The sequence below is a fragment of the Pristiophorus japonicus genome, unplaced genomic scaffold, assembly GCF_044704955.1.
Source record: "Pristiophorus japonicus isolate sPriJap1 unplaced genomic scaffold, sPriJap1.hap1 HAP1_SCAFFOLD_29, whole genome shotgun sequence".
Classification (NCBI taxonomy): domain Eukaryota; kingdom Metazoa; phylum Chordata; class Chondrichthyes; family Pristiophoridae; genus Pristiophorus; species Pristiophorus japonicus.
In genome coordinates this window covers 3,889,052-3,901,568 of record NW_027252668.1, presented here as the reverse complement: position 1 = coordinate 3,901,568, position 12,517 = coordinate 3,889,052, and the positions used below count along the sequence as shown (strand labels likewise).

The 12,517-nt window shown below is 47.6% G+C and overlaps 3 protein-coding genes and 1 long non-coding RNA gene across 4 annotated transcripts; 1 reads left to right on the top strand and 3 right to left on the bottom strand.

The window, feature by feature from the left end:
* Positions 1-405: 405 nt before the first annotated feature.
* LOC139248088 (histone H3) lies at positions 406-855 on the bottom strand. The gene has a single exon (XM_070871837.1). The coding sequence runs from the start codon at positions 853-855 to the stop codon at positions 445-447; it is 411 nt and encodes a 136-aa protein (XP_070727938.1). The 3' UTR covers positions 406-444.
* Positions 856-1,690: 835 nt separating this feature from the next.
* LOC139248254 (histone H4) lies at positions 1,691-2,077 on the bottom strand. The gene has a single exon (XM_070872011.1). It carries the CDS (start codon positions 2,000-2,002, stop codon positions 1,691-1,693), a length of 312 nt encoding a protein of 103 aa, XP_070728112.1. The 5' UTR covers positions 2,003-2,077.
* Positions 2,078-2,974: 897 nt separating this feature from the next.
* On the bottom strand, positions 2,975-3,723 carry LOC139248341 (histone H1-like). Its single transcript, XM_070872134.1, has 2 exons — positions 3,134-3,723; positions 2,975-3,067 (listed from the first exon to the last, which is right to left on the bottom strand). Exons 1-2 carry the CDS (start codon positions 3,710-3,712, stop codon positions 2,975-2,977), a joined length of 672 nt encoding a protein of 223 aa, XP_070728235.1. The 5' UTR covers positions 3,713-3,723.
* Positions 3,724-8,612: 4,889 nt separating this feature from the next.
* Positions 8,613-11,731, top strand: LOC139248295 (uncharacterized). The gene is made up of 3 exons (XR_011591049.1): positions 8,613-8,711; positions 9,160-9,246; positions 11,468-11,731. It is a non-coding gene; the product is annotated as an uncharacterized lncRNA (long non-coding RNA).
* The last annotated feature ends 786 nt before the right edge of the window (positions 11,732-12,517 follow it).

Sequence of the window (12,517 nt, the reverse complement as noted above, 5' to 3'; positions counted from 1 at the left end):
AAACATGCCTCTCGTGACCAACAGATGGTAGTGCCCAAAATGAGTCAGTCTGTACAATCAAAGCTTAAACTCCCCGCCTTCACTGAAACACAGGGACTGTCAGGATTCCTGGGACAAGTCTCTACATTTCCGGTGTCAGAACCGGTTAAAATGGGTTACCAGGAAGAATCGGTGGAATATCTCCCACTTATAGTTAGCGCCCCACATTGGGCGGGTGCAGTCGGTATACTGGGCTTCTGACTCGCATTGATACCTGGATCAAAGCCAGATAATCACCGCCTGCACTACAAAAAGCCCCAGTTGTAGTAACACAAGACGAGCACGGAGTGTACACAGGACAGTTTGCCTGGAGCCGGTCGCAGCTCTTGATTTGCTGATTTGGTGGCTCTGAAAAGAGCCGTTGTTGCACTTGGTGCGAAATCTTAGAGCCCGGGCAGGGGGAGTCTAGGCGCGCTCCCCGCGGATGCGGCGGGCCAGCTGGATGTCTTTGGGCATGATGGTGACTCGCTTGGCGTGGATGGCGCACAGGTTGGTGTCCTCAAACAGCCCCACCAGGTAAGCCTCGCTGGCCTCCTGCAGGGCCATGACGGCCGAGCTCTGGAAGCGCAGGTCGGTCTTGAAGTCCTGAGCGATCTCCCGCACCAGGCGCTGGAAGGGCAGCTTGCGGATGAGCAGCTCGGTGGATTTCTGGTAGCGGCGGATCTCCCTCAGAGCCACGGTGCCAGGTCTGTAGCGATGAGGCTTCTTCACTCCGCCCGTGGCCGGAGCGCTCTTCCGGGCCGCTTTGGTCGCCAGCTGTTTGCGAGGAGCTTTCCCTCCGGTCGATTTGCGCGCTGTCTGCTTGGTCCTGGCCATCTTCTGAACGGATCTCAGCACAATCTGGGACACACGGACTGGGAATGGTCCTTTTAAAGTGTCTATCAGGGCCCGCCCCTGGACTGTGATTTGTCATAACCCGACCGCCAATCATGTTTCAATCAATCACCGAGAGCGAAAGGGAAGGGCGGGGATTACTGGGCCATGATTGACTGAAATGAAACTGACAAGTTCGTCAATTTCAAACAGCCCGCCAATTTCAGAGTCTCAACGAACAGAGATTAAAGAAACTCTAATTTCCCGCCAGCAATTTAAGAATCCGGCTCTTTCTAACCTCGATGGTGCCCCATTATAAATCACCAATCCCATTCTCTTTAACATTCCGGTTTGAATTCTGTCCCATTCCCTGATGGGTCTGTAGCGGGCGGGAATAATTCCCCGGTCACTGCATCCTGTAAACGCAAAGTCCCGCATCCATCCCGCCAGTGCCGTCCGGTTTCACCGATTCTTACACAAAGCTCACAACATAACAGGATTATCTGTGAGGGGAGACTGTATATCCCCGCCCGCTGATTGTGACCGGGACACCCGGAGTTTCTGACCTCATATTACACTATTGTTCTAAAATATTTAATAATTCCTATATTCCTAAAGCGACTACACTGCAAAAGTACTTTATTGGTTTTGACAAGTTCGATTGCCGTGTAAGGCGCTACATAACTCGACGTGTTACATTCCATTAAATAAATAACTAAAATAATTTCCCACCCAAATTGTCCACACACCCATTCCCAGGTCACTGCTCTCTCTGTGAGGCGGTGGGTGGCTCTTAAAAGAGCCTTTGTGTTGTGCTGGGTGGAAAGGGTGGAGTTGTTCAGCCGCCGAATCCATAGAGAGTGCGGCCCTGGCGTTTGAGAGCGTACACCACATCCATGGCAGTGACCGTCTTGCGCTTGGCGTGCTCGGTGTAGGTGACGGCGTCCCTGATGACATTCTCCAGGAAAACCTTCAGTACCCCACGGGTCTCCTCGTAGATCAGGCCCGAGATCCGCTTCACACCGCCACGGCGAGCCAGGCGGCGGATGGCGGGTTTGGTGATGCCCTGGATGTTATCACGGAGCACTTTACGGTGCCGCTTGGCTCCGCCTTTGCCCAGTCCTTTGCCTCCTTTACCTCGCCCAGACATGATGATTCTTCACTCAAACTGTCGCTGAATGAGGAACCAACTCCTCCTGGCTCCTTTTTTATAGAGCCGGCCCCGACCTGACTCAGAAAGCCCAGAGTGAGAGAGGCGGGAAGGGGAGGAGACAGGATGAGAGGTTAAACAGAGAGCGCGGTAGGGAAGGAGACAGAATCAAGATTGAGAGACAGAGCAGAGCGCCGCCTCTGATCTTCCAGCTCCACCTCCAGCTTTCTGCAACCGCCAATTTCACATTGTTTTCTCCACAATACAACCGATACACAGCGCTCCGCACAAACCCTTACAGACTCGGAATTCATATTCAAGGCTTCCAGGGACCAGCTTTTAAATAAGGTCCTGGTACAATTAACAATCAGGAATATTCCCGCCTATATAGTCCGTTCCCTGTCAATCTCAGACCTTATTCCATCTCCTCTCACAGACCGGTTCAGCACTTTACAAACACCTTATTCCAGCTGATTTGGAGAATCTGGAGTTTGGGTTTGAGTTGTGAGGCGAGATATCGCCGCCAGTCCCATCGTCTCACAGAGACTCTTCCCCCTGAATCTGTGAAATGACAATGACCAGTAACTGAGACTGGAGCCGTACTCAAACCCCAGTTACAGTGAGGCACGGGCCGGACATCCCATTCTCTGTGTTTTATTGAAGGCACTGGGGGAGGGGTGGGTGCAGACACTGGGGGAGGGGTGGGTGCAGAAACTGGGGGAGGGCCGGGTGCAGACAGTGTGGGAGGGCCGGGTGCAGATACTGAGGTAGGGGTGGGTGCAGACACTGCGGGCGCGGTGGGTGCAGCCAATGCCAACGAGTCACCAGGGATCCCGGAGTCATTTTCAATGATTTCTATCTGGAATCTGAGCCCGGGACAGGGATTATTTGATTCCGGGATCAGCTCTTTTCTGAGAGGCGTGGGTGGCTCTGAAAAGAGCCTTTGGGTTGAAATGTTTCGAAGTTGCCTTTTTATTTTTTGGGGGGCGCTGCTTTCTTGGCCTTTGCTGCTTTGGGCGTGGCCTTGACCCTCGGGTTCTCCACCTTTTTGACCGCCTTCACTTTCTTGAGGCTCTTGGGCTTCTTCGCCGCCGCCTTCTTCCCAGCCGGCCCTTTCGCTGTCTTTTTTGCCGTTAGCGCCTTCTTGGTGCTCGTTTTCTTGGCTGCTGCTTTTTTTGCTGGAGATTTCTTGGCTGTTGCTTTCTTTACTGGAGATTTCTTGGCTGCTGCTTTCTTTGCTGGAGATTTCTTGGCTGCTGCTTTCTTTACTGGAGATTTCTTGGCTGCTGCTTTCTTTGCTGGAGATTTCTTGGTTGCTGCTTTCTTTGCTGGAGATTTCTTGGCTGCTGGCTTCTTCACCTTCTTTCCCACTTTCCCCTGGGAATCAGTATTAGCGACTTTGAATGAGCCCGAGGCGCCCGTGCCCTTGATCTGCTTCAGGGAACCATTCATCACATTCTTCTTGATACTGGACCTGATCTGGAAGCCGCGCTTCTCCACATCGACGCCTTTGGCCGCCAGAGCCTTCTTTATCGCGGCCAGGGACGTTCCCCTGCGATCCTTGTCATCGGCCACAACCTTGAGGATCTGGTCGCCCAACTTGGGACCGGCTGGCCCGGAGCGGGGAGCCGCCTTCTTCTTCTTGCTGGGAGCCTTGGTTTGAGCGACGACGGCAGGAGGAGCCGTTTCGGCGGCTGCAGTATCAGTCATGTCGGCGACTCTGGAAAATCTCTCTGACAGTCAGAGCTGGGTCAGAAATGAAACGAGAGGCGGCGACACAGAGCAACTTAAAGGCAGCGAGCGGACGGGGAGGAGACATCCTGTTGTCAGCTCCCGGCCCCTCCAGCCTCTCTGTGTTTCTCTCTCCTCACTAACTCTCCGATTCCAATTCAACTCGGGCCCTCCACATTCCCAGTCTGGCCTCTTTCTGTCCCGAAGACCGGGATGTTTGCTGCCGAGAAAGTTCCATCCGAATTGAAGGCAGCAATTTCGATTTAAACCCGTTTCATTGCTGCACTGGTCGCGCTCTCTCAGCCGATCGCGGATATTTTCTCTGTTTTTGACTGAAATTTGAAATCAAATCAAACTTTCTGATTCATTCCCACTTCAGGCCTGAGCAGGGCAGCAGGGCGATCCTGTGACAGGGAAATCTTTGAATTTTACACAAGAGGGACTCTGAAATCCGGCGATGAGAGCGGACACACAAACACAGTGACATTAGTCTAACACGCCCGCCCCTTTAACACACTCTCGCTCACACAATGTTGAAATCTGCACATTCACAGCACAAACTGTTCCCAGATTTACAGTTCCCAGCACAGGTTTTCCTCTCCGCTCGGCTGTGCTGCCGATTCTCGGGTCAGTTGTCGTTTCCCAGCTCAGTAAGTGTTAAACACTCTGAGGCCGGCGCTCCTCACAGTGTCTGTTCCCAGATTCAGGGGCAGGAGCCAATCACAGCTGTGGCTGGCTTAACCCATATCTGCTTTTAAGTTGTTGTATTGTTCGAATGCAGAAATATGTTTGACTAACATGAAAATACAAATTATGAGCTCACCGCCCCTGCAGCCTCTCTTTGTCTCTCTCTCCTCAGAAAATGAGGGACATATAACAGTAAATGGTGCCCTATCCATCCCATACTCAACACCCAGAGATGGCTATCAGTGAGAGCGGCAGAGAGACAGACACAGTATCAATCTTAAACTACCGAACTGTGTCTCCATATTACTCTCAATAATATTATCACACATTAATGTACAGCACCAGCGGAAAAGACACAGAGACAGATACAGTATCAGTTTTACACTTTGTATCAGTGTCTCCATAATACGCTCAGTAACAGTGTCACACCTTCACGTATTGCACCAGAGAGAAACAGAGACATTATCAGTCTTGCACTTCCAACAGTGTTTCCACATCACGCTAAATAACAGTATCCCGCCTTCACAAAAAGTACAAGAGAGAGGGATAGCAACAGAGAGGCAGAGAGAGGGGAGAGGGCTGAGCGAGAGACAGGTGAGTGCGAAGTAGGGCGGTGAGACAGAGAAGACATGCACAGTATCAGTTCCAGACTGACCTGTGAAGTCCCGTTTTATTCTGAAAGTTACCATTGGAGAGACAGAAGATGCAGTCTATTCTCTCACTGATATTGTACCAGAGACAGACACATTATTAATGTCAGAGAGTGAGAGAATCAGTGTCAGAGAGTGAGAGAAACAATGTCCCACATTTATCACTCGCTTGCCTGTTGAACTATCTGCAATCGTGCAGCCCAGGGCCATAAGAACATAACAAATCGGAACAGGAGTAGGCCATTTAGCTCCTCGAGCCTGCTCTGCCATTCAATAAGATCACGGCTGATCTGATCATGGACTCAGCTCCACTTCCCTGCTCCCTCCCCATAACCATTTACTCCTTTATCGATCAAAAATCTGTCTATCTCCGTCTTAAATATATTCAATGACACAGCCTTCACAGTTGTCTGGGGCAGATAATTCCATAGATGTACAACCCTCTGAGAGAAGAAATTACTCTTCATCCCAATTTTAAATGGGCGGCCCCTTATTTTAAGACTATGTAACCTCGTTTTAGTTGCCCCATGTGGAAATATCCTCTCTGCATCCACCTTGTCAAGCCCCCTTATTATTTTATAAGTTTCAATAAGATCACCTCTCATTCTTCTGATCTCCAATGTATACAGATCCAACCTACTCAAACCTATCCTCATAACTCAACCCCCTCATCTCCAGAATCAACTGAGTGAACATTCTCTGAACAGCCTCCAATGTAAGTATATCCTTCCTTAAATACGTAGACCAAAACTGTACACGGTACTCCAGGTGTGGCATTACCAATACCCTGTACAGCAGGACTTCTCTGCTTTTAGACTCTATCCTTCTTGCAATAAAGGCCAACATTCCATTTGACTTTCTGATTACTTGTTGTACCTGCATACAAACTTTTTGTGTTTCATGTACAAGGACCCCCAGGGCTCTCTGTACTGCTGCACGTTGCAATTTTTCTCCATTTAAATTATAACTTTCTTTTCTATTATTTCTGCCAAAATGGATAACCTCTCATTTTCCCACATTATACTCCATCTGGAAGTGGACCTGAGTCTATGAGCGGATCAGCCATGATTGTATTAAATGGTGGAGCAGGCTCGAGGGGCCATATGGCCTACTCCTGCTCCTATTTCTTATGTTCTTATGTTCTTATCTGCCAAATGTTTGCACACTCACTTAGCCTGTCGAGATCCCTTTGCATATCTACTGTGTCCTCATCACAATTTGCTTTCCCACCCATCTTTGTATCATCAGCAAACTTGGCTAAATTAAACTCGGCCCGTTCATCCAAGTCATTAATATTGATTGTAAATAGTTGAGGACCCAGCACCGATCCCTGTGGCACCCCACTCATCACTGTTTGCCAACCATAAAATGACCCATTTATCCTGACTCTCTGTTTTCTGTTAGTTAGCCAATTCTCTATCCATGCTGATATATTGCTCCCAATCCCATGAGCTTTTATCTTGTGCAGTAACCACTTATGTGGCACCTTATCGAATGCCTGCTGGAAATCCAAATACACCACGTCCACAGGCTGCCCCTTATCTACCGTGCTTGTCACATCCTCAATGACCTGTAGCAAATTTATCAAACGTGATTTCCCTTTCATAAAACCATGCTGACTCTGTTTGATTGAATCATGCGTTTCCAAATGTCCTGCTACTGCTTCCTTAATAATGGACTCCAGCATTTTCACAACAACAGATGTTCGGCTAACTGGTTTATAGTTTCCTGCTTTTTGTTTGCCTCCTTTTTTGAACATTTGCAATTTTCCAATCTGCTAGGACCTCCCCAGAATCCAGGGAATTTTGGTCGATTACAAACAATGCATCCACTATCTCTACAGCCACATTTCTTAAGACCACAGGATGTCAGCCATCAGGCCCAGGGGATCTGTCCACCTTTAGTCCCATTATTTTACCGAGTACTACTTCATTAGTGACAGTGATTGTAATAAGTTCCTCCCTACCTATAACCTCTTGATTGTGCACTTCGATATTACTCACAGTGAGAGTGTTTAAACTAATCTCGGACTCTTTCTGTCAGATATTAACTCCTGCACGATCCCAGCAAACACTCCCACTCCCACTCCCTCGTCCCTCCGATGTTTCTGCAGGATTGCTTTGTGAAGACGGGCTCATGGAGAGAGAAACACCCTGCACGGAATGATCCCAAATTGAGCATCTCCAAGGGACAAGGCTCCCAGCTTGAATCATTCTCTGTCCTTTCCCCCCAGGCGCAATTCCTTTGTCAGATTCTGATAAAAGTAAATTGGGAAAGGTGCACTTTGATTTTTACAGGCTGAATTATTGCAGAGAGCTGCGCATGCGCGGCTCAGCCCCGCCCCCTGTGTCGATTCCCAGTGTGCAGATGAGCGCATGCGCCCTCCCCTCCCCCAGTCCTGTCTGTGATCGCCATTCACTCAGTGAGCGAAAGAAAATGGTTTCAAACAGCCGGGAATGGAGAGCCCGCGGCCCCGGGGTAAGGCAGCGAGAAGCAGCCTCCTTACAGCAGTGCAGCGCTTTGGGAGCGTGTCCGCAGATGGGCTCAGAGACCGGCACTGAGTCCGGGGGGAGTTCAGGGGCTGTGTGTAAGGGGCGGAGTGGAGCAAGAACCAGTGTCAGTGCGTGGTGTGAGTGGGGGGAGGGAGAGGCCATTCTCGGGCTGTGTGTGTCCAGGGGGAAGGGAGACAGAATGGGCAGAATCTGCTGTTTACAATCATTGCTGCTTTCTCTCTCCTAACCAGGAGTGAACGTTCCTGGTTTAATTCCGTCGGGGGCTGTTTGTTTGTCAGAGGCAGAGTGGAGCAGGAACTAGTTCCGGAACATGGAGTGAGTGGGGGAAGGGAGAGGCCATTCTCGGGCTGTGTCTGGACAGTCTCTTACTTTCTACTTGAGGATAAAATGGTCCTCTGATGACTCTGGTTGTAAGCAGTACTTACAGTAGCATCTCATGGTTCTCCGGAGGCTGTTGCACATGAACCAATGAACATTACTTGGTAGAGTTTGCTTAATGCTCCTGCATAAGGATGACACTCGTTAATCGTTTGCACTTCAGTCCCCCGCTCCTGATCTTTGGGCCCCCTGTGCGGAGGGGAGCGGGCAGATCGGAAGGCCTCCTCGTAGGACTGCTCCTGGGCATGGCCAAGGTAGGCATTAACCGGTCCAGGCCACGGGCGGTCGAGGGGGTGTTCAGCCCGACTGCCTGCCTCTCTTCCACGGTTATGTTCTTGCCAGGGTGTCCCTGGAGATGGAGCACGCGGTGTTCACCGGTACGCTCGTGGCCTTCCATGAGTGGTGGGCGCCAGAGGGACTGGAGTGCATCATCACCCCCGGGAACCAAATTTTAATTTGATCCATTTAATGCCAAAGATAAATTTGTCTGTTTTAATGCCCCTTTAATAAGGGGGCACTTGATTTATTGTTTTACTAAAATAGTTGTGTATACAGCGTGAGGTAAAAGTGAAAGTAAATCACCTCGCTCTTTCAAATTATTGCTGCTTTCTTTCCCCAAATCAGTAGTGAATGTTCCTGATTCAGTCCCAATCTCACCGTGTCTGTTGTTCTTGGACAGTGAACAGTGAAAAACAGCCTGACGGTGAGGATGTGAGGAGTTCCACAAAGTTTATCTATTGCAGACACCAGGTGAGGAGTGTGGGAGAAAACATTTCAAGCATCGGTTATTTTGTTTTGGTGCATTGAGTTGTCCAGAACAATGTTGCTGGTGATCGAGAGCCTGTCGCTCCCTCAGATACATCAGGATCCGGGCTCTGTGACATTCTGTTAACTACACAGGCCCTCAACTCAGTTTCAAAAGTCTGAAAACAATTGTTCTACAGCCCAGGTACTATAGTTATATTCCAGGAAGAGATTCAGAATTTTACAAGTGGTCCCATGGGAGTGGGAGATATAAACCTGAACTGTTTCAATCGGGTGGTCCTATTCATGGACCAGTGCTGTTTGTATCGTGGTTTCCCCTCTCCAGATACTTTACTTTATTATAAACAAACATGTTAATTATAACTTTATTTTATAGTCTCCCACTCACCTGTTCATATCATAACTAATATTGTTCTCGTATTATTATTCTCAGAGAAGTACTTCACTGAGCCTGAATAAATGTGATCTTTCCTCCACCCAGAACACAAGGAACAGTGCTGTCAGCACCTTCTCACTCACAGTAAGTATATTTTCACTTGCAGAGCGCAGAGACACAAAACTGGTCTCAATCCTATTGTCATAGGCAGCAGAAGCTGTCAGTCCCACAGTGATCCGAATTTCCAGAGTTACATTATGAATCCCACAATCACTTGGAGCAGTACAATAAGATGTTGTTTCAAAGTCCAAACATATCGCACTGAGAGACAGATCCATTTTCACTCACTTACTCACAAACACAGGAACAGATAGACACTGACACAGTGTCAATCCACACTGCTGGCATACACGGACTGTCAACCAGTGCAGGCAGCTCCTTCCCACACACAGTAAGTACATTATCACTCACAGAGCGCAGAGACACAGAACTGGCCTCAATCCTATTATCACAGGCAGCAGAAGCAGTCAGTCCCACAGTAATCCACAGTACAAGAGTTACATTGTGAATCTTACAAGGAGCAGTAGAATCAGACGCTGTTTCACCATTGAAACAGATCAAACTGACATGTAGATTAAACACCCGCACTCACTTGCCAGAAACTGGCAGGTAGAGAATAAAACACACAATCACATACCTTAATATATAAGTTAGAAAGTAAAAACCATACTCTCATATCAGAAGCTGACGGGTACAGAGCAAAAGCAATAATCACATATCAGGAAAGGAGAGATTCAGTATTAAGCCATCTCGAATATACCAGAAAATGACAGGGGCAGAATAAAACCCACACTCCCGTACCATAGACTGACAGATACAATCTACAACCCACACCCACATAGATGAAAGTGACACGCACAGAGTAAACTCCACACCAGAGAGTGACAGGTAGAGTGTAAATCCCAGAGTCACATGTCAGAAAACAGAGGTAAAAAGTAAAACTGATACTTGCATTGCAGAATCTGACAGTTTCTGAGCTAAAGACATATTGCCATCTCATAAACTGGCAGATGCAGAGTGAAACCCACACACACCTATCAGAAAGGTAAAACCTTTACTCACATATCAGACAAATTCAGGTAGAACATAAAACAGATATTCACGTTCACATACCAGAGACGGGCAGATACAGAGTAAATCCCCGCTCATATAGCAGGAACTGACAGGTACAGTCTAAAACATACACCCAAATTGCAGGAGCTAATAGGTGCTGATTAAACCCAGACTAACACACCAGAAACCGAGAGGCACAGATTAAACCCCCACACACATACCTAAATCTGACAGTTACAGAAATATACACAGACTCGCATATGAGAGACACATACAGTATAAAGCCCATATTCATGTATCATACATAAAAGCTGACAGTTACAAGTTAAACTACCACTCATAAGCCAGAAACTGACAGGTACAGATTAAACCAACACTCACATATCAGAAACTGACAGGTTCAGAATAAAATCCACACTCAGATATGAGAAACTGACAGGTACAGAATAAACCCCACTCTCACATACCAGAAACACCTGGCTCACTTTAATTGCCTTCTGCAGTGTGACCGTAGTGTCCACAGAGAGGAGGCACTCATGGCTGATTCCATTAACAAAGATGTCCCTCAGTGCTTCGGTGAGAGGGCCGCCCAAATCACATGGTGCAGCCATTCGTCTCAAGTCTGCAGCATATTTTGCAATTTCTTGGCCTTCGGGCCACCAGTGGGTGTAGAACAAATGTATGGCTGTGAGGATGCTCTCTTTAGGTTTGAGCTGTTCCTGTATTATTGTTACAAGCTCTGCATACATTTTGATTGTCGTCTTCACTGGGGCTAGTAGGTCCCTGACGAGGCCATGGACTGTGGGCCCACAACTGCTGAGCAGGATAGCTCTGCGCTTATCAGCCAGCGAGATCGGGTCGTCTCCTGCCAGGTCATTTGCAATGAAAACGTGTTCGAGTCTTTCCACAAAGGCATCCCAATCTTCCCCCTCAGCGAATTGTTGAAAGTTGCTAAGGTTAGCCATTTTGTGCATGGAAATTCATAATCTCCTCACGAGATGTTATGTGTGTAAGCACTCTCGTAAGGTAACACAAGGTAAGGTATTGTACTTGAACTGTTGTGACTGTGGAAGAAAGAATCTATGAACAACTGGCTTAATTTAGAGGGAAGGGTTAAATTCTGTTTTTTGCTATGCTTAAAGAAATAATAAGACTAGAAAAATAGCCACGCTTTTTAGCCTTGAAACTTAGAGATGCAATTAGGTGACCATCTGGTATTAAAAGGGAGTCTCCTTTTGCCTTTGCTTATCAGACTGTGAACAGAGAGAAACTATGCAAGGACAGATAGAGTGTGTACCTCCCGAGACGACCTTTGTACTCGCAGGACAAATGAATAAGATTCTTTTTCTATTTCTGTATTCAATTTCTGTATAAAGATAAGTGCAATTTGCTTGTACGACAGAGTTTTGCCTTGGTACGGTCCAAGCAGGCTCTCCGAGATATATCTTGCTTTTTAAAATAAATTCTCTCGAAGTGCAGTTCTGAAAGTCTCCGCCTGAGTTAATTTAAGCTAAATATTTCCTCGACAGTGACCTTTGTTCATTTATTGTAGCTCCTTAGTAAGGATACAGTGATGTGCGCTCCCTTTTATACTTGGTTACCTGCAGTGTGCAGGTGAGCCTTGGGTCTCCACGAGTAGCACCCTCTGGTGGTACAGGTATAATGTATACAGTGTGAAGATACATTCAGTGGTCTAATCTTACAGTACATACTTTATACATACACAACAGTTTTGGTCTCCGCATTTAAGGAAGGGTATACTTCCATTGGAGGCTGTTCAGAGTTCTCTCGGTTGATTCCGGAGATCAAGGGGTTGACTTATGAAGATAGGTTGAGTAGTTTGGGCCTATACTCATTGGAGTTCAGAAGAATGAGAGGTGATCTTATTAAAACATGTAAGATAATGAGGGGGCTCGACAAGGTGGATGCAGAGACGATATTTCCACTCATAGGGGAAAATAAAACCAGAGGACATAGTCACACAATAAGGGGCCGCCCATTTAAAACTGAGATGATGAATTTCTTCTCTCTGAGGGTTGTAAATCTGTGGAATTCGCTGCCCCAGAGAGCTGTGGAAGCTGGGACACTGAATATGTTTAAGGCGGAGATGGACAGATTTTTGAGCGATAAGGGAATAAAGGGTTATGGGGAGCGGGCAGGGAAGTGGAGCTGAGTCCATGATCAGATCAGCCGTGATCTTATTGAATGGCGGAGCAGGCTCGAGGGGCTGTATGGCCTACTCCTGCTCCTATTTCTTATGTTCTTATATAAAAAGTAACTACCAAAATTACCAACAGGTCGG